General features: G+C 42.9%; 1 protein-coding gene across 1 annotated transcript; it reads right to left on the bottom strand.

The window, feature by feature from the left end:
- Window positions 1–204: 204 nt before the first annotated feature.
- ANP32B (acidic nuclear phosphoprotein 32 family member B) lies at window positions 205–27,283 on the bottom strand. Its single transcript, XM_082842262.1, has 7 exons — window positions 26,936–27,283; window positions 15,094–15,243; window positions 11,775–11,897; window positions 6,204–6,393; window positions 2,975–3,099; window positions 1,875–1,950; window positions 205–660 (listed from the first exon to the last, which is right to left on the bottom strand). The coding sequence occupies exons 1-7, from the start codon at window positions 26,987–26,989 to the stop codon at window positions 593–595; spliced, it is 786 nt and encodes a 261-aa protein (XP_082698388.1). The 5' UTR covers window positions 26,990–27,283; the 3' UTR covers window positions 205–592.

Here is a 27,283-nt window from a genome sequence, read left to right on the forward strand (position 1 = left end):
AGAAACCAGTTCTTTAGTGTGTTTCAACACAGGCTTACAATCAAAGTCTTAAATTACAAATGTAAGCATACAACTAGGCTTTACCAAAGAGGAATGTGTTTATTTCACTTAAATTCTTAAAAATACTTTTTTGGCAGTTGTCACATAAAATGTCCTAATGTAAAAAAATTTTCATTAAAAAGAAAAGAAAAGCATGAAAAAACAGACCCAAAATGTTAAGATTTTATTTACAAAGCTTCTTTGTTGTACAGAAAGTAAAAATGCTGTTACAATCTCAGTGTAACTGGCAGCCACGGACCGTTGACTCACCAATCATAGCTATCCACACTACAGCAAGAGTCTTACACGAAAACCTAACAATGCTTACAATTTTGTTGGGGTGAAGTCCCCAAGCTTGGTGGTGGATTTCCAAGAGGGACTAAATGGAGGAAGGCGGAATGTCACAGGAACTATTCTTTGGCTCTTTGGGTGGGTGGGTGTCCTGGGGTTTGTATCACAGCTACTTTTTTTTTTTTTTTTAAACAGCTACCAAATCCGTGTGAGCAGTCCAACCAATACTGAACAGTTCTTTTTTTGCAGGTTATTTGGGGTCTTAATCATCTTCTCCTTCATCATCTGTTTCTCTCTTCCTCTTTTCACCTTTCCCGCTTTCTTCCTCTTCTGTACAATAATAAAAATTCATTTTGAGACAACTGGAAAGGCATTTACTTTGCCTAATTATTGCTAACAGAGGTAACAACAATGCATTTTTTAAGGGTTGGGAGATAAAAAATGATGTAAGCTTGATCAAATCAACAGGTTGTTAATTAAGCAGTTTTAATTCTAAGAAGCATAAACAGTAGCCACGGAACCAAGAAGGGTAAAATGCACAGCAGCACCTCAAATCACAGCAAAGTTAACTCAGTTTTCCCAAGTTAAGTTGCTGTCTAACCAAATGTTTATTTTTCTTACACTTGTTGGTCACCAAAATCAGACATTAGCAGTTATTAAAATAAATAGCAAGGACTCTGGAGCTCCTTAAGCCTATTTCCTCATTTGTAAAATGGGGACAATGGCACTGACTCCATAGGGTTATTCTGAGGATTAAATGAAATAGCACAAGTATCTAGCCTAGAACATGGCAAGACTCAAACTGTTGCAAGTTTACATTAACTAAAAAGAGATTTCTCAGACTCCTTAAGTATTTGAGACACAGAGACCTACACGTCGTTCTGTCTTTTCAACTAGTAAAAACTCACTGCTACTTTAATGAAATTAGCTAAATCTGCACTAAATTGTGTTCCAAAAAGCTCCCTGAAGGCAGAGACCAGGTCCTAATCATTGCTGTATCCAAAGTAATTTTAGTCCTGTGACTTGCACAGAGAGAAGATGCTGCTGAGAAAGTATGAACCAACAGAAAGCACAGCAACCAACCCAGTACTCTGAAACTTACACAAGCGTTAGAATCTACTTTCTAATAAATAAACAGATGTTTCACTGGTTTTGGTTGTGGTGGGGAAAGGAATAACACCAATAAAAACTAGAAAGGTGCTATTTATCTACCCTGCAAAGATTACAATCCAATTAAGATTTTTTTTTAATGAAAAAATTCCAAACACAGAAATCTCATGCCTAACAGTAACACAAACGATGGGGTCTAAAAACACATGTGGGGACTGAGGCTGGGGCCGCCCATCCTCATACAGGCACTACTAACTGCTGTAGAGCAGTTGGGTGAACCAGTACACACACACTAATGGGGCTTTACAAGTGCTTCTGAAGACCACCAGGGCCAAAGGCATTTTATTTTCTTCTCAGTGATTTCAAATTCTAAATTAACAGACATTTCCCTTGATCTTTAACTGAGAGGGACCAAAGTGCATGCAGTGACCCACCTTCATCCTCATCCTCATCTTCATCCTCATCGTCTTCATCTTCATCAACTTCTCCATCATGTCCAAATTCTTCTTCCTAAAGAATGGTAAATAGCATATCATTATTAGATTAATTCTGCCAAGTTAAGAAGTACAAAGAGAAACAAGAACTGTCAATTAAATTTAACAGTTCATTCAAAGAGAAAACTGTAATGTTACTTTTATCTACTTTAATATAGTGAGAACTGCTGGATTTTCTTAAATTAATGAGCTTAATTAAAAATTTTCTTTAAAAATTGCTTTTCAGAAGTAAGCATTAATTAAAGACATCTTTAATTAGTATACAACTTACGATGGGTAACTCCAGAAATAATTTTAAAAACTTCAAAGCATGTTTGGACAAAGACTTCCATATTCCCTTTCCTATAAAAAGCTTCTTTCAGAAACTTAATTTCATTAGACACCTCTGAGATTATACAAATGCTCAGCCTTACGTTTGTACTACAAAAGAACATTTTTTTTTTTTTTTTGATGATGTCTAATTTTCTTGGCCTGTATTCACAAGTCCCCTTTAGGGTCAAAGTCACTCCTTTCTCCTATCCTTCTATGGTATTCAGCTCCTCAGAGATAACTGTTATTACTGCCTGTCCCATAAATTAGACTACCTGCCTCTTTCAGAGCAGGACCACATTTTTCTTCAACTTTTTATCCTCAACTCTTTAACACAGCAGGTACATAATGCATTTACTGCATTAAGCTGGATATACAAGAAGTTCAGACTTGGTAAACATACCCTTCACTTCAGTACAACAAAGGGGAGGACATCCCATCAGTTCTCAATGTTTCCAGTTTCCTCACCGTACTGAATGAATACTCAACTTGCTGCTGCCTCCCAAAGTTAAAGGGTCAAAACTTACTCTGCAGAGCCAAGCACTGCCTAGTTAGCATTCAGTAAGTATTCTATTTAGTATTTACTAAAAGGGGGACAAGAGCTAAATTAATCAGATTGCCATTAGTCTATTTACAAGCATACTAATTTCTTCAGAAGACTTTTCTTTTTTAAACAATCCACTTTTATTTCAATTACAAATGGGAAGCAGGGCAGCAAGAGGTGCACTGACCTCCCCACTGACTTCATCTTCATCCTCCTCCCCTTCTACATCTTCGTCTTCATCTTCATCCTCTTCATCATCAAACTCTTCTTCCTCACCATCCTCATCCTCCTCCTTGTCCTCATCTTCTCCTTCTGAAAACCGTCCAAAAGGAATACATCAAATACCCTGTGTGTCTCACAAGGTACACCTACTCAGGTGGTGGGGAGCTTTGGGTTGGTCTACAGGACAAATGCTGGGCCACACCAATGTCAGGGAAAACCACGAACCACAGTCACCTCCTTTCTTGCAAGTTGCTGAGGCTCAGTCCCTTTGACCTGAGCCCCATAAAATCCAGAGGCCAGGAGTCCTGGCGGACCAAGTGTACACTACAACACTTACCGATGAAATGATACAATGCCTAGGATTTGCTTCAAAATAAGGAAGGGGAGAAGTGGGTGGGAGTGTGTGTGTCTGTAAAATAATATCAGGCGTGAACAGACCACAGCTGAAACTCAGTAATGGGAACATAAAAGTTAAAGTTAGTTTTACTGTTATTTCTACCTTTGTCTATGTCTGAAATTCTCCATAGTAAAAAGTCACACACACACACAAAAAACAAAAAAGACCCACCAACCTCCTCTGGGGTGAGGGTACCAGCACAAACCAGCTGTGCAAATCAGGAACCTGGGAAACACCCATAATAACCCCATAATGGGGATGGGGGTGGGGGCAGTGGTGGTAGCCAGGCAGGCTGAAAGGCACCTGTGTCCTGTGTTTCTACTCCATTTGGTACAGGCCTCTCATCAACTAGTTCTTACCTCTCCAGGTCCTGGAGCTCGCTGTGCTCTCTCCTGTCTCCGGACCCCACATGCTCTTCCCTTTCTTTTCTGTGTGGCTAACACTGGCTCAACCTTTGAGTCTCAGTTAAACATCACTTGCTCAGGCCAACTTGCCAGACCCCCAGTCTCAGCTCCTATGCTCTCACACACCTGGTGCTTCTCCATTACCACACACTTTGCTCACTTGTGATTAGTTATTTAGTTATAATTACTTAACATTTCTCTTCTTAGTAGACAGTAAGCTCCAAGGGACAGGAACCATGTTTGTTTTTTCTTAAAACTATTTTTAGTCTAGTTTTTAGATAGTTTTAAAAGCCTGGCACATAGGAAATTCTCAAATACTTGTTGCCTGACTGATGTTGCTCTGAAGAACTGCCTTCCACTCTCCAAGGAATTTTCTTTACAGGCTCCTGCACATGGGTGGCTGCTCAACCCATTTAAGGTGGACTTAAATATGGACAACCAGACTGGTTTTTAAGAAAAACTGAGAACAAGCAATGAAGGGACTAAGTGATGTAAACATTTGGAACAAGATGAAACATCCTATTCAGCGTCCACTTTACCATCTAACATCCCATCTCTTTTTGCCTTGTCTCAAACCTGCTGCAAAACAAAACTGTAAAATGCTTCCAGAGTACTACCCCACTAACTGCAACCAAGGTGCCTGATGATGTTCTCCACTTTTCTTAACCATTTCTGTCTTATAAACTTTCATCTTTAAAGATATTTAAAATAATACTTTAAATACAGTAATGCTGCAAATTCTAGCAACATCAGGAATTCTCGGAGAATAAGTTTTCTTCATGCTGATTGATGTGATCACTCATAGCTCTGCTTCCTCTAAGCCACTCAGGTGAGAAACCTTTTATCCTAAGAGTGACTCAGAGTAAACAAGTCACTGTGCAAGGAAAGCGCAAGCTAATCAGGAGGGATAGTTTGGGTAGAAAATATACAAAGATTCTTAAAGATAACAGGATGGGGCTTCCCTGGTGGCGCAGTGGTTGGGAGTCTGCCTGCTGATGCAGGGGATACGGGTTCATGCCCGGGTCTGGGAGGATCCCACATGCTGCGAAGCGCCGGGGCCCGTGAGCCATGGCCGCTGAGCCTGCGCGTCTGGAGCCTGTGCTCCGCAACCGGAGAGGCCACAACAGTGAGAGGCCCGCGTACCGCAAAAAAAAAAAAAAAAAAAAAGATAACAGGATGTAAAAAACCTTGATCAAATGTCAAAAATAGGGGCTTCCCTGGTGGCGCAGTGGTTAAGAATCTGCCTGCCAACACAGGGCACAAGGGTTCAAGGCCTGGTCCGGGAAGATCCCACATGCCGCGGAGCAGCTGAGTCTGCGTGCCTAGAACCCGTGCTCCGCAACGAGGGAGGCCACTGCAATGCGAGGCCCGCGCTCCACGGCGAAGAGTGGCCCCCACTCGCCTCAACTAGAGAGAGCCCACGCGCAGCAACGAAGACTCAATGCAGCCAAAAATAAATAAATTTATATATTAAAAAAAAGTCAAAAATAAAAAGTATATTCTAATTCCATGTTATAGCTAGAAATTATTTCCTTTATTAATGAAAAATGGAATCCAACACATAGTGCTTTCAAATCATTACCTTTTAAAACTCTATAGTCATATATCAAAGCAGGAAAGATACTTATATTTGAATGTAAAAAACATGTACCAAGTGCTAGGCCCTGTGAATAAAGAGATAAGAAGATAATCATAGGGACTGCCCTGGTGGTCCAGTGGTTAAGAACCTGCCTTCCAATGTGGGGGACGAGGGTTCGATCCCTGATCGGGGAACTAAGATCCCACGCGATGCGGGACAACTAAGCCACAGCTAGAGAGCTGGCATGCCACAATGAAAGATCCTGCGTGCCGCAACTAAGACCTGATGCGGCTAAATAAATTAATTAAAAAAAAAAAAGAAGGTAATCATAGCATAGTTGGAAGGGACAAGAATAGCAGAGTGGCAAGTGCTACGAAAGAGGTAAGCGAGGGGATGCTCTGGCACATACAAGGACCTAGGTCTCCAGCATCATAAAATGCTTCCTGGAAGTGCTGACAAAGCTGAGTTGGTAAGGATAAGCTGGCATTAGCCGAGAAAGGGAAACAGCTAGGAGAAAGGCAGGAGACCTGAGGCAATGGTCCTTTTAGTAAACCATAAACCACAAGTACTTCAAAAAATGGACTGAAGCAGTCTATGATCTCTAGGCTCCAAATTCAAGACTAATTAGCTAACAAACCATTTTCTATTTTGATCATTTGAAGACTTCAATGCCCTAAGAGTTTCAAATTTAACAGAACGCCTACATGCATGGATATAAATTATTTTTCTCAATAGCAAGAGCATTCAGTGGCCTAATCAGGACCTTTGGAAAGCAGAAATTAAGTTCACTGCACGTTGCTTTGTGCCCACTCACCTTCATCGTCCTCTTCTTCATCCACACCATCCACCTCGGCATCTGAGTCAGGGGCTTCACGATCCTCTCGGTCATAGCCATCCAGGTAGGTCAGCTGGGGAAGGAGCTTGAAGACACTCTCTCGGTAGTCATTCAGGTTTGTAACCTCACAGTTAAACAGATCCAGGCTTTTCAGACATTCCAACTTTTTCTGAGGAAAAGGATCAAGAAACATACCTACTAAACCAAAGGAACATAAGCAACAAAACCCATCTCCTAAAGAGGTAAAATTCTAGGCTCTGAATTCAATTAGCTGCTACCTACTCAGCCTTGTACATAGGAAAACATTTCAAGTCCTTTGCAACCTTTATATTAGGTCACTAGATTTTTAATTAGTCCTTCCCTTCTACCTCTATCCTCTCAGAGAACTGTTTTCTTTTGGCAGTATGAACAGTCTTAAGAAATATGAATTTGAAATATTTATTAAAACTGGACCTTTTTACAATATGAGACAAAACAGAGACTTCAACAAATTTGGTTCAAAACTAGGTTTTAATGTTTGAGTAATCAAATGACCAGTAAGAACTTGCTGGGTTATCAAGCAGTCAGTCTTCAGTGCTCTGGGGTGGTAGAATAGGAAGGGAAAAAAAATTTTCAATGAAATCAATCAACATCAAGATCCTTGACGTTTCTACTTGGGGACACAGATGGGAAACACTCGAGAACAGAACCTAGTAAAGCACAAAGTGTGGTGATGCAGATATTTTCTGGGAAGACAGGAGTCAGTGCAAGCTGGGGGAAAAGAAGGGGGACTCAGAGTTGAAACTTCACAAGTAGAGAAACTTTACACTCTTTTCTTCTTTTGTAATTTTGGGGGAAAAGATTGCCACTATTACCAGAACTTTCTAAAGTAAAATTCTTCTGATTTTACCATACCTTGAAGTTTTGTTGTAATACCTTTGTTTGAAACCTCCGTTTCATCTATCTAAAACAGTTAAGATCTAAAAACTTGGCCCAAGAAGTTTTCTGAGCAGCCAAAGCGAATAGGAACATGTCCACGTATTCTACTCAGACCTTCATTTGTTATTACATCAGTGTACTAGTATTTCAATACCAGGTCTATTAAGTTTTGATTAAGGGTGAATTAAGAGATTGGGAGGGCAGAGTTAGTATTACAGGCAAGTAAGGAGACAGCAACAGAAAGTGACAATAGACCCTCATGGGGAGCAGAAGAGGGGGCAAACCGATAAACAGTAAACACAAAATGTGAAGTACTGTGAGGCCTGGTGCCTTTTAAAATAGGGGCTTGGGGGGCATATGGATATACGGCTTCAAAAATTTAACTTTTAATGGTTCTGAGTCAAGAGAAAAGTTTGCCATTCTCTAAAAAATTACTGAGAGGATCTCTGTATGAAGCAAGTTGTAAAAAAATAAACGTTGATGTTTAAAGACTTCGATGCTTTATTGGGAAATCTATTTCAACATTCACAAGGACCTGGGAAGAAACAAAGATGGAACAAAACCTTGTCTGCAGGACTTGAGGTATCTGTGTAGTTCTTGGGAGTTACAAAATCATTTGAAAATCTGTGCTCTAAAGCAGGCCTTGGCAAATGACAGCTGGCTGGCCCACTCCGGCCTGCCTCCCGTAGTTGTAAACCAAGTTTTACTGGAACACAGCCACACTCACTTGTTTATGTATTATGTATGGCTTCTTTTATGCTACAATGGCAAAGTAGAGTAGTTGTGACAGAGACTGCATGGCCTACAAAGCCTAGAAGATCTATTATCTGGTCCTTTAGAGGAAGGGGTTGATGATCCCTGCACTCACAAATCTTCGTCTTCCTGATCAAAGAGGTTCCCACACTGGTTTTATTCTCACTGAACAGCCCTTGGGAACATGGAGCCAAGCATGGAACACAGAACAGTGTTACAGCAACAGACAAATGTACTCCTCAAAACACCAAGGTACAGTGATCCAAGAGTTTTGTGGATCCAATAATGTGCTTATATAAGTCAGTACACTGAGGTCTTAAGAAAGCTGTCCCCAGCCCTTCTGATCATAGGGATAACTGCTTTTCTGTCATGTAGCTTTCAGATTAGGTTCCCTACTGGACAGCCCCTGACCCCCAGAAGCCCAGGTATGACTTCTTGACAAAGAGGGAAAAAAATGCTGAAATACCACCCCAGACAACTGTAGAACTCTTTTCTCTTCACAGAAAGGTTGACTCTATACCAGCTAAGATAGAACCATGAATATATTTAGGCAGCTTTCCCAGAGGCTCAGTATAAATTCTTCACTCAAAGGAATGAGCCATTTACTGTTCAACATTATTTCCTAGGAATGGATGTGCAAAAATACATACAACTCCAGATCTTTAATGCTCAAAAGTGCCCCAAGCCCGTTTTCTAATTCTATCAACTAGCCTAGTACACAGGGCCTCCAAGGCTTTCCTGTTTCTGCAACTCTGAATCTGTGACATTTTTTGCTACTTCTTCAGAAAGGACCCATTATGAATAATTCGGACATGCCAAACAGTATGCTAGAAAACAAAGTGAAAGCAAATAACAAAATCCCCAATAACTGTAGGACTCTAGAATTGTTTAAAGCAGTAGAATTGTGCTTTAAGGCCCAAAATACACTACACACAGATTATTCAGGATCCCAATGTAATGTGTAAATACTGCTTAAAAAACAAAAAACAAAAAAAAACCCCCACAACTCTACCATTTCAGAAATTTGGCCTAAAACTAATAGGCTAGCCATAATAAACATTAAACATTTTATTAACAATAATTTTGCTTGCCTTCTTAGAATTTAGAAGGGCTTTGGGGGATGGTTTGGATGGCCCAGGTCTCTTAAAAAAGGTGTCCAAGGAAGTTTGAATTGATGCCTTCTTTGTCTCTCGATTAATGTCCCTGTAGTAAGCAGAGGCATTCACAATCATTGCATTGACTGTAAGAACTGGGCTCAACGTAGACGGAGTTCAAAATGTATGTGGTTGATGAGGATGAGGATGGTGTTTTCCCCACTGAAGAATACTTTCAGAAGTCAAAATGGACCCAACATTTCCCCCCTTCACCTTCTCCTACAGTTTTATTTATCCTGAAGTTATAACGTCAGGAGACCCACCTAGCGCCCCCAGGAATCTGAATAGAAAGTTCAGGAGAATGGCAGCTCAGCCTTTCCCAGACAGCCCTGGGTGTGTGGCACTGTGGCTCTGTCAACTCCCTAGCCAAGTGTGTGACTCTGGACAAGGGATTCAGCCTCTCCTAAGCCTCAGCTTCCTCATGTGTAAAATGAGGGCCATACTATTTCTATCCATTTTATAGAAATGTTGAGGATTACTAATGGGATAACATACATAAAGCAACCACTACAGTGTATGGTACATAGCAGATCCTCCAAAAATGGTAAATATTATAATGATTATTTTTCTCATACTTCATTGCCCCAGGGGATTGAGACTTTCATAGCCAACAAAGGGCCCTAATAAATCACTGACCAGGTCAGGAACAACTCCCACACAATGTCTGCTTCTGCTCTGCCTCTGAATGCTAGGACACTGACAAAAGCTTCTGATGAAACATCAAAGAAGACTAAGGCTGCTAGGAGAATTAGGCAATGGCCAGTGATTTAGCATGGAAAGGTACTGCCTGGTGCTCTGTTCTAGAGAGAAGGGGTTCCTGTGCTTACAATGACCCTAAATTGATAGTCTGTCATTAACACAAACAATAAAGGCTTAGAGTGCCCCATGGGACTGGGAGACCATCAGCACTTAATTTAGTGCTCCTTTTGGAACTCCCAGCTTAGGTCAATTTGGGTATGGGATAAATTTATAGGTTAAAAAGAGAAGAACAGGTCCCAAGGGCAGTGGAAAGAAGGATGGACTTGGATTTGAATCCCTACTCGCCATTTATTCTGCAGCTGCTGAGTAATTAAACTTGGTTTCCTCATTTCTAAAAGGAGGACATTCCCTCTTCTTTGCATTACATGAGGATACATGGGCAAATGTTAACATCCTTGAATAAAGCAAACTGCAATAAATGTTTGCTTAAACATTGGAAATGGGGATTGATTTGGAGGAAAACAGAACTAGTGAAAAAGTAGGGAGCCCAAGTATCTGAGTGAACTGGTAACAGAAAAAAGGGGACAAAATTCATGGAGCAAAGGTGAACAACAGGCTCGCAACATTTATGAGAAATGAGCTAAATGTGGTCTACTTAATGAAACATAAAAACAAAGGGACTCGGTAAACAGTGACTAAATCTATATTGGAACAGACCCTCAATTACTATTAGGAGGGAAAAGACCCTATAGTTTTAGCAGGAAATCCTCTTTATTAAGAGTCATAATTTAACTCTATCTTCTCTTGAAATATCAACAGCACATTCTGTACAAATGATATGAAGTGCAAATATTTTAATATATTGTGATATCAGAAAAGATAGAGATAGCAGAAGGATGCCTTATCCTCTTGGGTTCTGCTGTGCTGGATCCTGAAAGACAGCTCCTATCTGCTGTATAGCCCCTCTCCCAATTAATGTTTGCAAGTTAAGTCAGATGGAAATACTGACTTTATGTACAACAGGAAAAAAAAAAAAAAAACCAGAAAGCTGCCACAAACTTCTTTGGGTGATATGAAACAAGTTTGAGTTCATTAGCCTTATTAAAATAGAATTCTACTTCTATGAATAGAATGTCATATTTAGGGGAAAAAAGTCATTTAACAATCTTGAATTGTTGAATGGAATAGGAATTTCCAGGTGGCAGCCAAAGAGAACAGGCTGTGGGGCTACCCCTACCCTGCATTAATCCCTGCCTCCAGAAGCTCTTTTCTGGTCACTACAAGTTCCACTAGACTGGACCCCCATTAACACAGCTTCCCAACTTACAAAGCAAAGTAAGTGCATTACCTTATTTTATTCTCAGAACTCCTAAGTGAGGTAAGTTAGGCAGGGATTATTATCCTTCCTGCTTCATAAATGAGGAAACTGAGGCCCAGAGAGAAGAAGCAATTTGCCCAAGGTCACACAGCAAGTCTATAACCCAACTGGCATTTAACTTTCCATAGCTTATCCCAGTATGTAAGACTGAGGAGAATCTGGGGGTTCCCATGCAAAACTTTAGGCAACAGTGATCCAGCTACAACACAAGATCATGAATTAGAAGACCTAAAACTCAGTGGAGCTGCCCTTGGCCTGTTCCATCTACAGATCAGATATGTCACCCAATATAAACAGCCTTTTCTGTAAAAGTATAATATAGAACAGTCTGGCCAGTCTGGGGAAACAATTTTAAGATAAATGTTTAAGGCTATAGTTAATATATGACATTTAAAAAGGACAAAAAAGAAAAGAATTCCCCTTTGAAGGAAGCTACCACAATAATAAGGGAGGGAGAGCAAAGTCACAGGAACACGTATAACTAAAGAGGCCCTGATTCTTTAAAACTGGACTCTTTCTATAAGAAGTACTATAAAAAACCACCATTTTCTCAGTCAATTATTATTTCCAATTATTTCCCTCACAATAAAGAAATATGAAAATGAAAATGACCAATAAGTCCTGGTTTTCAAATTCTTGATTACTTACCAAAGGTTCCAGGGTGCTGATATCTTTCAGTTTATTTCCACTTAAGTTTAGATGTGTAAGATTTGGAAGTTTTTCTGCTAACATATCCAGACCTCCAAAGATTCTATTGTCACTGAGCTCAAGCTGTTAAGAGAAAATGCACACAGCACACAAATACACACAGAGAAACATATATCATTGAAGTGTTATAAATAATGAATACAGTTCTCAAACACCAAGATCAAATGATCTCTATTTTTTATTAGGGCAGGTGTGTTCATTTTGTTTGATTAAACCCAAATAAGTAGTTTGCAGATCCCAGGAACACTTCTGGGAAGGAGAGACATGTAAGGATTAGAAGAGTTGTATTTTCTTAACCAGCTGCTAATTATAACAGTTTGCTGGCCCCTAACATCAGCAAATACATTTTCTAACCTAAAAAGTGGGTCAAAGCAAATGAGAATTCTTTGAGAAGTTGTAATACTCTATACCTGCCAGGAAGGGTAAATGGTCTGTGCATTCTAAGCAGCTATTCTGTGTGCCAAGCAAAGCTCACAATGCCCACTTGAAACCTAATCTGGTTCTGTTCAGTGTTGGCTCGCCATGGAGTTCTACATCTGGAAGCCACCAGGGGATGTTGCTCTGAAGGCTACAGGAATGGTACAAGCCCTTAAAGAAGCTCCATGACTTTGGAAAAAGGGACTGGGGCAACGGCTTCGAAAGGGCTGACGAAACCAACTCCCCAGAGGACACTTCTTACACAAACCTGGCACTAGCCTTTGTAAGAACCCACTCTAATTTCTTAGCTGCAGGTCAAGTAGCACAGCAAGTGGTATGCCAATGAAGGAACGAGCCTTCACCAAGGAATATTGGACTCTTAGAGTGAAAGAAATTGGAGCCTGGAAAAATAAGATGGTTGAGAGCATCTAATTCAAACTCTTCATTTTGCAGATGAAGAAAACTAAAGCCAGACAGCTAGTTTCAATTCTCTTTTAACTGCCAACAACAATGGTAACTGTATCTAACCCTTACACAGTACTTCAGGCACTGTTCAAAGCACTAGAAATCCATGAACTCATTTGATCTCACAATCACCCTATGGGGTAGGTAGAATTATTACCCCCATTTACAGATGACAAAAATGAACTATGAAGAGACGACATAAGTGCCCATAGATCACACAGCTGTTACATCGGTGAACCTATGATTTGAAGCCAGGCAGGCTAGCTTCAATGTGCTCCCCGCTATGCTATGTACCTAGAACAGCATGACAACTTATGCAATTTAGTCTGGCATGCAATGAAATGAAGTACATGATGCAGAATAGAGGAACTTTTAAAAATTTAAATATTCGTTGAAAGAATGAGTTTAAAAAACAGTAAGTCTGCTGCTTTGGTGTTAATAAGCATTTCGGAAGAGAAAAATGCAACATTTCAATACATTTTTTTCCTTCTGATGGGACAGTCCAGTAAAATATCTAAAATTTCTCTTGGTTGGTTAGAATATCGACACATGTAGTATTCACATCCTTTCAACATGAGTATCTTAGGGAGTAGAGATAACAAGGCAATCTGCCAAAGCATTTAGTGGCATATTTATTTTGAAATGAAATCAATGTGTAAATTTAGGAAACCTGCGACATTTATACACCAAAATTTCTTTCAGAACCTGTTTCTTGTTAAAAAAAAAAACAAACAATCTGTGCTCTAGGGTAGGAAGAAAATCAGCTGTGAGAACACGCAATGTGCCTTTAAGTTTGGTTTACAGATATCTCTATTCCTCCCTCTCTGACCCTACAAGGTAAGTGATTAATAGGACTTCAGAAGGATTTGATACACTGATACACTGACTTTCTGAATAAGTGTGATAGTACACAGACCATGGTAATTCAGGAAAATGTACCAGGATGCTAGAAAAGCAGAACAGAACACAAAACACACAGTAGGGACCTGCTAGCATCAAGTTTATGTAGATACAGGCTAAAAAGCCATCAGTTTTTTATAGGCTTATCAGAGCTTCCAATGTCACAATAAACTATGCAAACATAAAAGGATTACACTTGAACCTCTAAAGGAAATGACTGTCAGAAAAAAGAAAAAAAATTTACAAATTTAAACATAACAGAATTCTTTCTGACAGGAGGGTTGCCCTGAAACTTATGAGGACTTCCTGAGCATTTATTACCTAAAAAAGGCAAATAAATAAAAAGCACTTCTGGATTTTAATTCATGTACTTAACCAAAAAACAAGTCCCTCTCAGAATTCAAGCAAGCAAGTTACAGGAACAGCCTACTTGTCCTTTGCCTCAATTTGATTTGTTTTCTATGTGTATCTTTTTTAGATGAAGGTTCAACTTAAACTCCCTAATAAAGAGATTAGGTAAACAGTGGAGAATTCTGCAACACTGCCATGACCACAAACATTTTCGTATGTAATGGAAAAGATACTGGATTAGCAAACAGGAAGATATGGGTTCTAGCTTTGGTTCCAGTACTAACCACTTCTGTGGGTGGCTTTGGGCAAATTACTGTACCTTTCTGTATTTTCTGGGTCTACTGCTGTGCCTGTAAAACAAGGCTAGAAGATCTAAGTTTCTTCCAGTTCTGACATTCTGGGGCTTTGTGACAGGGCAACGTGCAAGGACATGAAAAAAACATTTTTCTTGAGGTTTTTTTGTTTGTTGTTTTTTTTTGGGGGGGGGTTGTTAGGGGGGATAGCAATTGGTTTATAATTAGACCAATAAAGCCCTAACAATGGGCCGTCAACTAGGATAGGGAAGTACAGCAGTTTTGTTAAAATGAACTCTTGCAGTCAATCACAACACATTTTAAACTTCCTAGTCATTAAGAATTACATAATGGGTTTGAAATAACATAGACTACAAATTTGAAAGGTCTATACTTCAATTCTCCCTTAACATAAAACACGGAGAATGGGAGGCACCTGTGGTTCTTAAACCAGAGCATACTAAGAACAATGAGTTAACATCATAGCAACAGATTCATAACAAGTAATAAATTATTCACAAAGTAATTATTCTTCATAACTACTATTTATTCAGCACCCAACATGTATTATTTCCAAACATCACAGCAATTCTGCAAGGTCAGGTGGTATTACAAGTTTACAGATGAGGAAACTGAGTCTTAGAGAAATTAAGTAACCTGAGGAAGATTTACCCATCAGGGAAACGTTAGAGCTGGAATTCAATCCCAGATCTGCCCAGTTCCAAAGGCCATATGCTTTCTGCTACACTAAACGCTTCCTTACAGATAGAATCATATATTTTTCCCTTCCGCAGGATGGTTCTCTCTTCTACTGTTAAAGAAAAAGAACTTACCTTTTTCAATTTAGGTAGTTTGGGGAGATTTGAAACTGAAATCAAGCCTACATTTATTAAACTGAGGAACTCTAAGTTCACAAATTCAGCTGTTAGGCCCTCAATTTTCCCATCATTTGATTTGCAATTGTCCAGGACAAGTTCTCGAACCTGTGGGTGACAAAGTGGGGAAGAAAAGCTTTAAAAAACATGCAGAAAACAATGCAAAAACTCCAATCATAAATACCCACCAAACCACCCACATATAGTGGCAGCCTCAACTTAGACCTAGGTCACAGTTATAAATAAATGAAAAATGATTAAGCCTTTAGTAACAATATTCTAATAGATATCAAGGGTGGAATGTCACACCATGATACAAATAAAGATTTAAACCCTTTATTTTCCAGAGACAGAAACTACAGTTCTTACAAGGTAAGTGAAGAAATGATACCCCCCTTATTCCTTTTCCCAAGTCTCTTCCACAAGGGGCAGCTTTAACTACAAATGTGGAGTGAAGATACCCCACCACAACCCCTGCAACCTCTTTAGGCTGAGTCCACAACCCCTACAACCCCTTTAGGCTGAGTCTTCCTCAAGGCCCAGGAGACTGACACAAGGAAAAGAGGAAAGCTTCACTTTTCCCATCAAGGTCACTAAGAGATTGTGGCTACAGGTTTCTGGACTATACATTTCTACTTTTGGTCTTATTAATCTTTACTAAGATTATTCTAACACTAGGAAAAGATCAAGATGCAAGAGGCCTTAATTCAAAACAAAGATCATTTTGTGTTACATGTAAGAAAGCATTTCTAGGGGAGAGAACTGTTAGATATTAGGTTCCTTTTTCAGGCAACAAAATCTCCTTATTTGGAGGTCCTGAAATTCAGAATTCAAATCCATCCAAAGGTATCACATCTGAAGACTGTGAATACTGATTATTTAATAAAGTCTACTGTGTGAATATCTACCGTGATAATCCCTACTGCCATTCTTGCTCTGTGGTTGACTCTGAAACTTGCAAGTTTTAAACACATTTTGATAAATTTACACTGATGCAAATTAGTTTTAACTGCCAAAGGCATTCTTGCAGTGAATCTAACATGTTTAATAGCATTAATCAAGCATGTATGAAGAGATGCTGATAGTTCTAAAATGAAAATAGGGACTAGTAGTATCTTTACTCTCTCATACAAAATCCAAGGATACTACTCTAGCAATTGCTAACATTTATGGAGAATTTACTCATTTTTCTTTGTACCACCATACCCTTCCCTCAGTTACAGAGAAGGAAACTGATTTAGAGTCTGTGACACCCACAACACCACAACTTCTTGCTCGCTTCTTCACTACTTCTCACTATTCTACTTCCTCTTCAGAAGCCTTGCTTTCAGGATGCATACAGGCCCATTATATCTTTTGTTTCTTTCTTCCCTTCCTTCCACTTTTCTCTAGCTACCTCGGACATTCTTTCCTCTTCTGATGAAAATTAGCATATCTGAAAACTTAAGGTAGACTGAGGACAGCTGGGCTCCAGAGACAGATGCTTAGGGTTGAATTCTGGCTTTGCCACTCACAACCTGTGTGACCTTAGGCAAGTCACTTAACCTATCTGTGCCTCAGTTTCCTCATCTGTGAAGTAGAACTGTTATAGAAAGTAGTGCTTGGGGCATAGTGAATACTGGGAAAGGCTGCAGGAGAATGACAAAGACCTTTGCTATTTACTTTATTCCTATCTGTACTAAGGTTTCTACAAGCATGTATTTCTTTTGTATTAAAAAAAAAAAAGTAGGACTTCCCTTGGTTGCACAGTGGTTGGGAATCCGCCTGCCGACGCAGGGGACACGGGTTCGATCCCTGGTCCGGGAAGATCCCACATGCCACGGAGCAATTAAGCCCATGCACCACAACTACTGAGCCTGCGTGCCACAACTACTGAAGCCCATGCGCCTAGAGCCCGTGCCCCGCAACCAAAGAAGCCACCACAATGGTAAGCCCGCACACTGCAACAAAGAGTAGCCCCCATTGCCGCAACTAGAGAAAGCCCAGGCGCTGCAACAAAGACCCAACACAGCCAAAAATAAATAAATAAAAAATAAATACATTTATTAAAAACAGTAAAACCAGCAAATCATTTTTTTTTAAAAAAAGGTCAACTGTAATCCCCCACCAACCTAAGTAGTATACTGCACTACAAATAAATGTTTCTATTTGATTTGGGGGGTTTTCTATGACTATATCTGACAGAGAATCCAAAAACGTTATACAGAATGACACCAATATGCCAAAAAAGCCAAGTAAGGAGGAATTTAGATAGCCATTTTGCCTCCCAGCCCACGGGTGTACCTCTTGGACATTTCTCTCAACTGGTAAAATTCTGCTTTAACTAGAGTCATCAAAGAGTTAGAACAAGTCTGCTGAACCAAATAGCCGAATAGGAATCAAGGAGAAATTGGGAGGGAAAAAAAGATGTTAAAGTGGTCCAAATCTGCAAATCTAACTGCTGAGTATGAAAGATGATGGAGAGGAATTGAGGTTCTGGTTTAAAGAAATGGGAACTACGTAGCTGGATGGAAATAGGAAGGAACAGCTTTGGGGATGGGGTCGGGGTAGGGGGGGAGCAGGTATATAATGAATACCACAAATAATACCAAGTTTAAAGTTCTCATGAGAAGTCCAGGTGAAAGCATCCCCAGGCAGCTGGACATGAGGGTCTGGAGTTCATGGGAGTTCTAGTTTTAAGTTCTGATTTGGAAGTCATCAGGGTAGAGACAGCAGTGAAAAGATGGAATTCCTAGGAAGAGAACCAAGGATGGAACCTGGGGGATCCTGCAAAGGTGACTTGAGAAGAATCAGTAGTACCCAAAGGTGAAGCATTAGTTTCAAACACCCAGAAAGGTTTATGAAATAAGGCATAAGAAGTTACTGGGGGGGGGGGGAAAGGATTGAAAAAAATTAGATAACAATACAACTGTCCATCAACAAAGGACTCACTTCCAGGATACAGTGTATGATGAAAAAGGCACAAAATGTATAAAATGTTTTCATTTATGTCACATATCACACATTCACTTTCTTATATTCTTCTCAGGGAGAGAAAGCGACTGGCTGGGGGACTTTTCCATAACCTTATTTAACATTTCTATGATGAGATTAATCTATTAAAAAAAATAAAGGTTAAAAAAAAGGTCACTCCTAGGGACTTCGCTGGTGGTCCAGTGACTAAGGCTCCACGCTCCCAATGCAGGGAGCCCAGGTTCCATCCCTGGTCAGGGAACTAGATCCCCCATGATACAACTAAGACCTAGCGGGGTCAAATAAAGAAATAAATATTAAAAATAAAATAATTTTTTAAAAAGGTCACTGCTAGCCTTGAAATTTCATCAAGCTTCATGATGGCAGGGTCATGTCTATTTTAGTTACCACCATACCTCAGTATGAGAAGGAGCCTTCACAACTGTCAAATGCAGAAAAAGTGGCATTGGGGTTTGTGTCCGAATTGTAGGGGAATGAGCAGATGATGAAACAGAGGAAACCTGGGTATGAAGAGAACCTACTTTCTGATCTTAAGTATAATCACATTAATGCTGCTTAAAGCATATTGCTGTTTGTCACTTAATACTTTGGGTTTTTTTTTTTCAGTCTTTGTATATTTTAAACACAGCAAGATGAAACAATATTACTTAGCATATTTTAACAATTATAAATATTTTTTAATGGCTAAAGAAATTAAAGTGTATGGATGCACCATAAATTACAATCCTCCCTATTGAACATGTTTCCAAGTTTATTATATATAATGCCATGCTATCTTTTTATGTGAAATTTCTTTTGTAATAAGGATTGTTTCCTCACAATCTATTGCTAGGTGGAAAAAAATATAAACGTTAGAGTCTCTGAGTTTTGAGTTCTTTATTTAAAACGGCAACCAATCCCTCTTAACACTTTTTTGGTGACCTTTCTTGACATATGGAAATTCTAGGTATTTGCATATAGTTATCTTTTTCTTGAGGATACTGTTTTTACCCTAAGTGAGGAAAAAACCAAACACCTCAAAAGAAATGACAAAAAAGCAGACAAGCCATAAAAATATAAATCATCAGTAAACAAAAAAATCATTCAACAACAACAAATTATAAAAGATACATATTTAAAAATGAGATGTTATTCTACTCTTATTGAGGATGGGGCAGCTCTTTCATGGAGAAGAGATGGCTAGGATGGGTACAGGTGCAGGTAAGTTTGTAAGTGGGAGAGTGAGAAGTCAGGGAACGCACACCTGAGACCTTTAATTTTCTCCTTGAGTAGGAGGCAACAGAATGTATTGGGGTGAGTACAGGGAAGGGCTGGGCTGTATGGCTCAGCAGTGAAATCATGTCCCTAGACTTTTCCAGGAACGCTAAGCACGTAGTAAAGAAATGGGCTAACCCCAGAACAAAGTTCCAGAGGCACAGTAAGAAGATGAGCCACAAACAAGCACAGAGCAGAGTGAGAAATTACTGCAGAAAGCAGAGACCAAAGGAGGGTCCACTTAGGGCTGTGCCCAAGGATGACAGGTCTGGAAAGCCTGCCATAAGCAGCATTCTAGCCAGTCTAAAGTTCTAAACAGGACCCTGGTGAAAAGGTGTCTGCTCTCAGGCATTGTGTCAGCAGCACTTGAGATAACTAAGCCTCCCCTCTCCCCCAATTCCTTCTTGAGGGTGAAGGGATCCAGACTGCCTTACAAAGGAAGGTACATGGGGTGGGGGACATACAATGCCATGGCATCCCAATCTAGACCCAGAATAAATGGGAGGCTCTAATCAAGAAAAAGCAGCCCTAGTTTTTCCTCCTTATGTCCCAAATCCTCCCAGGAGGGAAGGTTGGGCAGGCACTTGTACATTTGTGGGCACAACTCAGGGAGCTATTTGATCCAAGGCAGAGTTACCAGGCTTTCTGATTGAAGAAAGATGACTTAACTTTGGGGGCCAAATTCACTCTTCTTCATTCCTCATCTTCCAACTAAACTAGTTTTTTGTCAAACGTTAATTTAAGGTAAACACTTAAGAGCTAAAGACAAAAATCCAAACTGTTTCCTATTCAACTTTTGTTTTTGATAGTTATCAGCAAAGCTGATACTCTAGTTTTTCAATAAAAATTTTGAAATATATTGCAACCAAGTTACAGGGATTGGGGCTAGGAGCCCCATAGGAGATCAAGGAATTTTCCTTTCATCCTCTCCAACTTGCTCTCATTTCCTACTTCCCTAGCTACTCTTTTTAAATTTATTTATTTTTGGCTGCTCTGGGTCTTCGTTGCTGCACGCAGGCTTTCTCTAGTTGTGGTGAGCAGAGGCTACTCTGTTGCGGTGCGCGGGCTTCTCATTGAAGTGGCTTCTCTTGTTGCGGAGCAGGGCTCTAGGCACATGGGCTTCAGCAGTTGTGGCACGTGGGCTCTAGAGCTTAGGCTCAATAGTTGTGGCACATGGGCTTAGCTGCTCTGTGGCATGTGGGGTCTTCCTGGACCAGGGCTCGAACCCGTGTCTCCTGCATTGGCAGGCGATTCTTAACCACTGCGCCACCAGGGAAGCCCCCCTAGCTACTCTTTAAAAAAAAAGAAAATAAATTTTCCATAACTGGTTGAGTGACCTTCCCCAATCATCAATTATAATTGTTATAAGAGGGGAAAAGAAGATACAGAGGATTAAAAATCATTATCAATTTTTTTGTTAGAAAATACATGATTATTATAGTAAGCGAAATATGTGGAAATATGTCCAAAAATGTAGAAAGTAACTCTTTCTGAGTTAACCAGTCTTCAAACCTTCCACCCTACTATTATTTTAAAATAATGTTTGCAAAATGGCAGTAGAATAGAACATTAGCAGTTCTCAAATGTGTTTGGATGGCAGAACTGTTGGTATGAAGGAAGGAAACACTCATACCCTACTGGTGGGGAGAACCATTCTAGAAAGCAATTTGACAGAGATTCACATTACAAAATGTTCATTTCAATACTACTTAAAACAGTAAAAAACCTTCTAACCACCTAATGGGGATGGTTAAATTATGGCCTATGCAGGGCTTCCCTGGTGGCACAGTGGTTGAGAGTCCGCCTGCTAATGCAGGGGACACGGGTTTGTGCCTCGGTCCGGGAAGATCTCACATGCCGTGGAGCGGCTGGGCCCATGAGCCATGGCCGCTGAGCCTGCGCGTCCGGCGCCTGTGCTCTGCAATGGGAGAGGCCACAACAGTGAGAGGCCCGAGTACCGCCAAAAAAAAAAAAAAAAAAAAAAAATGACCTATGCAGACGTTAACAATGAGGCTGTAAAATAATAAACTGTGCCAGAGAAAGATAAAGATGTTTACTATATTTTAACAAGATATTATATGCATTAATAGCATGATCTGAGTTTAGAAAAAAACATTCTCGTGGACTATACACCAGAATGTCTAGATGGTAGGATGGGTGTGTATGAGATTTCTGAGTTTTTAAATTTTTCCTTATCTATATCTACTATTTTTTTTAGCTTATCTGTATCAAATTTTTCTTCAATGAAGACTGTATTCCTTATACAAGGAAAAGAACCCAATTAGCTGCTATGCAACCAATTAGAATATTCCACTGAGCTCAAAATCACATCACAACAGACAAAACAATAAATGCCAAAAGTTGGGGGAAAGGTTCTTCTCACGTTGTCTTTTTTTTCCTTTTTTTTTTTTTTTAAGGCTGTACCATGCGGCATGTGGGATCTTAGTTCCCCAGTCAGGGATCAAACCCGTGCCCCATGCATTGGGGCAGTGAAGCGTTAACCACTGGAACGCCAGGGAAGTCCCCTCACGTTATTTATTTTTAAAAGTAATTTTTTTTAGTAAATTGGGACTAAGGAAAAACTACTCTTATTTGTGGGATATGAAATGTCTCAGTCTAGCATACAGCCCACCAGTGTTCCACAGGGGCATTGACTGTAAACCACAGGAACTGCATGACTTTCTAACTTTGAACACAAGACTGGAACAGAGCTAACATCAAGGCTAGATACCCCTAGATTCATAGTTAATGAGGTGCTCGTATCAGTGGCATGTTTGGCATAATAGAAAGATCAGGGCCTCACATAAAGAACACGTATTTTCTCAAATTCTGGAATATATCTAAATTACAAATTTAGATATAGATAATATCTATATCTCGCTACTACTGCATGTCTCTTCTCACATCTGACAACACCACCAATTTCTGTGGTATACATGGTATGTTCTAGTACTATACAATTTCCTCTCAGTGAAATAACTGACAACACCAATAATATTTTGTATAAAGTATTTCCTATCCTTGCCTATATTTAAAAACAGTGATCACTGTTCTTTTTGAAGATTATTTTAAAATGCCATCTTAAGCCATTTTTTCCACTATGAGAACAAACCTCTGATATAAAGAGGTGCTTTAGACTGAGAAAAAACTGAATTATTATAGTTCTTTATAAGTCACCCCCTTAGGGAAATGAGCATACCGGTTTATAACAGGTGAAATGGAACCTATTATCTTGGTCTGTCTCATGTACTTTGGCTAAAGAACACAAGAAGTAAAGTGTTACCAGGGTCTTCTTCAAACCCCCAAATAAAATAAAAACAAAAAAGCCACACTCACAATAAAAGTCCATCTGGGGATTTCCCTGGTGGTTCAGTGGTTAAGAATCCACCTGCCAATGTAGAGGACACGGGTTCGAGCCCTGGTCCAGGAAGATCCCACATGGCGCGGAGCAACTAAGCCCATGCACCACAACTACTGAGCCCGTGTGCCACAACTACTGAAGCCCGTGTGCCTAGAGCCCGTGCTCCACAACAAGAGAAGCCACCGCAATGAGAAGCCCGCGCACCGCAACGAAGAGTAGCCCTCGCTCGCTGCAACTAGAGAAAGCCCGCGTGCAGCAACGAAAACCCAACACAGCCAAAAATAAATAAATTTATTAAAAAAAAATTCCATTGAAGAAAAAAAAGCCCATCTGGTCTTTAAACAAAAACACTGATGATCAAGCCTCCACTTACCCTCCTCAAACAGTCTTAAAGCTCACTTGATGACATCAAGGTCAACCAAGGAATACACTGTGCTGTGCATTTAAGAGCCTCCTGTCATTATACCAATACATTCAATAAAGACAGGGTTCTTCTTCTTTCCCCAAATAACAAGAGTCTGCAGGATTCCAGAGGTCAAGGCTACTCTTTAACAGTTGGCTCCACAACATATGGAGCCATGTGACTAGCTGACTTAGAATCATCTTGGAACTTCTCACTTACCTTAAAGATGATGCTTTTGTGCAAAACATTTTTAAACTCTTATTTTAAAATTTCCTACAGCTTCCCCTCACCCCCCAAAGCCTTCAGGTCAAAGCTTTCCCCTCTTAAGAACCTAACTCCTACTCAGTCTCCCTGTAAGAGTTCCTAGGGGAGCCATTCTTTTTTTTTTTTTTTTTTTGCGGTACGCAGGCCTCTCACTGTTGTGGCCTCTCCCGTTGAGGAGCACAGGCTCCGGACGCGCAGGCTCAGCGGCCATGGCTCACGGGCCCAGCCACTCTGCGGCATGTCGGATCCTCCTGGACCGGGGCACGAACCCATGTCCCTTGCATCGGCAGGCAGACTCTCAACCACTGCGCCACCAGGGAAGCCCAAGGGGAGCCATTCTTTACCCCACAATCCTGGCTGGCTCCCACGACACTCTCCCAAGGCCCCCTTACTTGCACACTGCAACAGCACCACTAGGTTCTGAGGCTTCAGGACGGAAGGGGCTGCTCTCTGCGTTGTTCACACTGCTTTTCCAGGCCCTGCCATACTGTTGGTACTCAAATATTTATTTAATAAAACCAGTGGATTACGGACTTCTCTGGTGGCAGTGTGGTTAGAAATTCGCCTGCCAATGCAGGGGACACAGGTGCGAGCCCAGGTCTGGGAAGATCCCACATGCCGCGGAGCAACTAAGCCCATGCGCCACAACTACTGAGCCAGCGAGCCACAACTGCTGAAGCCTGCATGCCTAGAGCCTGTGCTCCACAACGGGAAAGGCCACCACAGCTAGAGGCCTGCACACCGCAACAAAGAGTAGACCCCCCACCCCCGCAAGTAGAGAAAACCCGCGTGCAGCAAGGAAGACCCAACACAGCCAAAAATAAATTAATTTTTAAAAAAGTCAAGGGCTTCCCTGGTGGCGCAGTGGTTGAGAATCTGCCAGCCAAAGCAGGGACATGGTTTCGAGCCCTGGTCTGGGAAAATCCCACATGCCACGGAGCAACTAGGCCCATGAGCCACAACTACTGAGCCTGCGTGTCTGGAGCCTGTGCTCCACAACAAGAGAGGCCGCGATAGTGAGAGGCCCGCGCACCGTGATGAAGAGTGGCCCCCGCTTGCCGCAACTAGAGAAAGCCCTCGCACAGAAACGAAGACCCAACACAGCCAAAAATAAATAAATAAATATTTTAAAAAGTCAAGATTTTTTTTAAAAAGGTCATATATTAAAAAACAAAAACCAGTGGATTACAGTAGGAGAGTGCAGTCCAATACAGTAGCCACTAGTCACCTGTGGCTTTTGAGTTCCTGATATGTGAATACTGCAACTGACAAACTGACCTTTCAGTATAAGTTAAATAGCCTCACGACTCTAGCCTGTTTTGGGCAAAAGGGCAAGGCTTAAGCTGATTTCTTGAAAAATTAACGGTTGCACATATATATGTTCTTAAAAAGCAATATATTAGTTATTTCATATAAGAACAAATTCCACATACAACTAGCCCAGCTGTACTTCCCAGAAGGAGCAACAGTGCTCTTAGCTGAGTATTTTAAGAGTACTTTATGCACCCTCAAAGAACTCAAATTCCAGATTTTAAGGCACTTTGAAGACCCATGTGTACTTTTCTTTTGGAATTTGGCTAAATCTAATTCCTCCACATTCTCCTCATTTGGAACTACGCAATAATAATTCAGACGTCTTAAATTAACAACTCCTCAAAATGAGATCACAACTCTACAAGGTTTACAGTATGAAGAAGCTTAACGGTTCAATATACTAGCACGTGGCCGACACAAAATGTCTGACTGATGGACCGAAGGGACCACTGAGGTCAAACCTCAACCTTAAAAACCCAGAGCACCGAGTCGAGACGCCCACCCCCCGAGGTCCTCAGGGACAAACGGGGAGGCTACGAGGTGCAGCGACCCGGCACCTCATTTGTGAAGACCTCAGGAATTCAAAACCTCATGCACACAAGGGAAAGCCGGTTGACGAATTCCCACAAGTTGGCAACTTGTTACCCATAGCTCCCTGACTGCACGAAACGCGCCCATCGCCAGCATCGGCTGCCCCAGGGCCAAAAGACGCCACTCACCCGAAGAAGGGGTCTGGCAGAGGCACGGCCTCCCCGCGCGGGGGCCAGGAAACATGGCCCCGCGCCCGGCCACGGGAAGGCGCTCTAGTTCGCGGGGAGGGCCAGGGGAGAAAAGAAAGCCGATTCTTAAACGTCCACCCGCCGCTCACGCAGCCGCGGCGGGCGAGTGCCGGCCTGGGTCGGCGGCCCTGGAGCACGTGCGAGGACAGAGGCCGCCCAGCCCGCGAGCCCAGCCGAGGCCCGCCCGTGCCCCCGACGCTCGACCAGGGCGGAGGCGGTCGCCTGGCGTTGCCCTTTTAAGAAGGGGGGAGGGAGACGGCAGCGCGCCCAAGAGATGAGTCGGCGGCGGCCGGAGCGCGCGGCTCCAGCCAGAGCGAGCCAAGCCCTGGCGAGGCGGGCACCATACAAGCCGCAGGCTCGGCCCGGGGAGCGGCGGCCCACAGCCACGGCCGGTGCGGACGGGCAGGGCCCGGCTGGCCGAGCCAGCAGGCCGGCTCACGCGGCGGAGGGAGACGAGAGCTCGCCAACATGGCGCTGTGTCGGCCTGTGGCGCGCCCCGGCTGACGCGAGGAGCCGCCGCCGCCCGCCCACACCGAGGGGCCAGCCTCTCAGGCAGGGGCCCCAGGGCTCCGCTGCGGCGGCACGGGGGAAGGGAGAAGCCGCCTACGCCACACCGGCGGCCCCGGGCTGAGCAAGGCCCGCCCTGGGAGGCCGGGACTGGGGAAGGCCCGGGGGGCAAAAAGGGAGCGAGAGAAATGCCGGAGAAAGTTTTATTTTTAGGCTTGAAAAATGGCGGGAACCGCATCCTTTTTTCAAACTTGGCCTGGGGAGGGGCGGCGGTTGCGCCACCGACGCCGCCCGAGCTCGCCCCTCCCCCGCTCCGCGCGCGCCAAGCCATGCCCGCTCAAGCCCCCCAGCGCCCGAGGGGACCTCCCGTCCCCCTCAGAGGCCAAGAGCCCCCCTATTCGCCCCTCGGCCCCTGCCCTAGCCGGGCCGGCGCCAACCGCGAGGCCTGGCCGGAGGAGCCCCCCCCACCCCGCCCAAGCCTCTTCCCCGGCCGGCCCGGGGCGCGCGGAGCACGGCCTGGCCCGCAATGGGCCCAGCCCCGGCTGGCCGCGCGGCTCCTCGGCAGGCCGGGCCTCCGCCCGGCCGCGCGTCCCGGGAGGCTGCAAACATGGCTCCCAGCGTTACACAACCCCCTCCTCCCTCCCTTGCCGCCGGCCACACGCACACGCGCTCCTCCGGGAAAGGACCCCGGCGGGTGAGGAGCTCAAAGTTTGCTTTCCCCACCCCACCGCCTTCCCCGGACGGCCGCGGGGGCCCGTGGGCGCCAAAGAGTTAATCCCCGCGCGCTCGCTCCCCCCTCCGCGCTCGCCCGCCTTCCCAGTCCGAGCCCGCGAGCTGCGCTCTTCCCCGCGCCGGGCCGGCGAACCCGCGGTCGGGGCCCCGCAGGTGGCCACCATTACATGCAAGTCATCGGGGGAGAGGGCGCCCGAAGGGGGCTCTGCTTACAGCTGCCGGGGTCCGGTTCCTCAGCTCCAGGTGGATCCTCCTCTTCATGTCCATGTTTCTCTCTTCCCCCCTCTCCAAACTTAACTTTCCGCGGCGGTGGCGGAGGGGGGAGAGGCGTCCCAGCCTGCGCAGCGAGGGCCGTCAGAAGGGGTCTGCTAGTAGCAGAGGCCGGCGGCGCGGTCCCGGGCGGTGGGCGGCGTGCAGGCAGGCGAGCGGAGCCCCCGGAGCCAAGTTACTCACGGGAGCGGAGAGAAACCATGGAGGGAAAAGGGGGCTGGAGCGCAGCGCTGTTCTCACTACCGCCGCCCCCGGCCGCGGCCCCGCACTGCGCTTAAACCGGCGACGCGT

Source organism: Leucopleurus acutus, assembly GCF_964270905.1.
Source record: "Leucopleurus acutus genome assembly, chromosome: 7".
Lineage (NCBI taxonomy): Eukaryota > Metazoa > Chordata > Mammalia > Artiodactyla > Delphinidae > Leucopleurus > Leucopleurus acutus.

Bases quoted from the DNA above. Each gene is read 5' to 3' on its own strand.
- ANP32B (XM_082842262.1), bottom strand. From the start codon at position 26,989: ATGGACATGAAGAGGAGGATCCACCTGGAGCTGAGGAACCGGACCCCG. The intron at 3,100-6,203 runs GTGAGTGGGCAC...GACGGTTTTCAG, and splicing joins TGAAGAAGAGGACGATGAAG to AAGGAGAAGATGAGGACAAG. The intron at 1,951-2,974 runs GTCAGTGCACCT...ACCATTCTTTAG, and splicing joins AAGATGAAGTCAGTGGGGAG to GAAGAAGAATTTGGACATGA.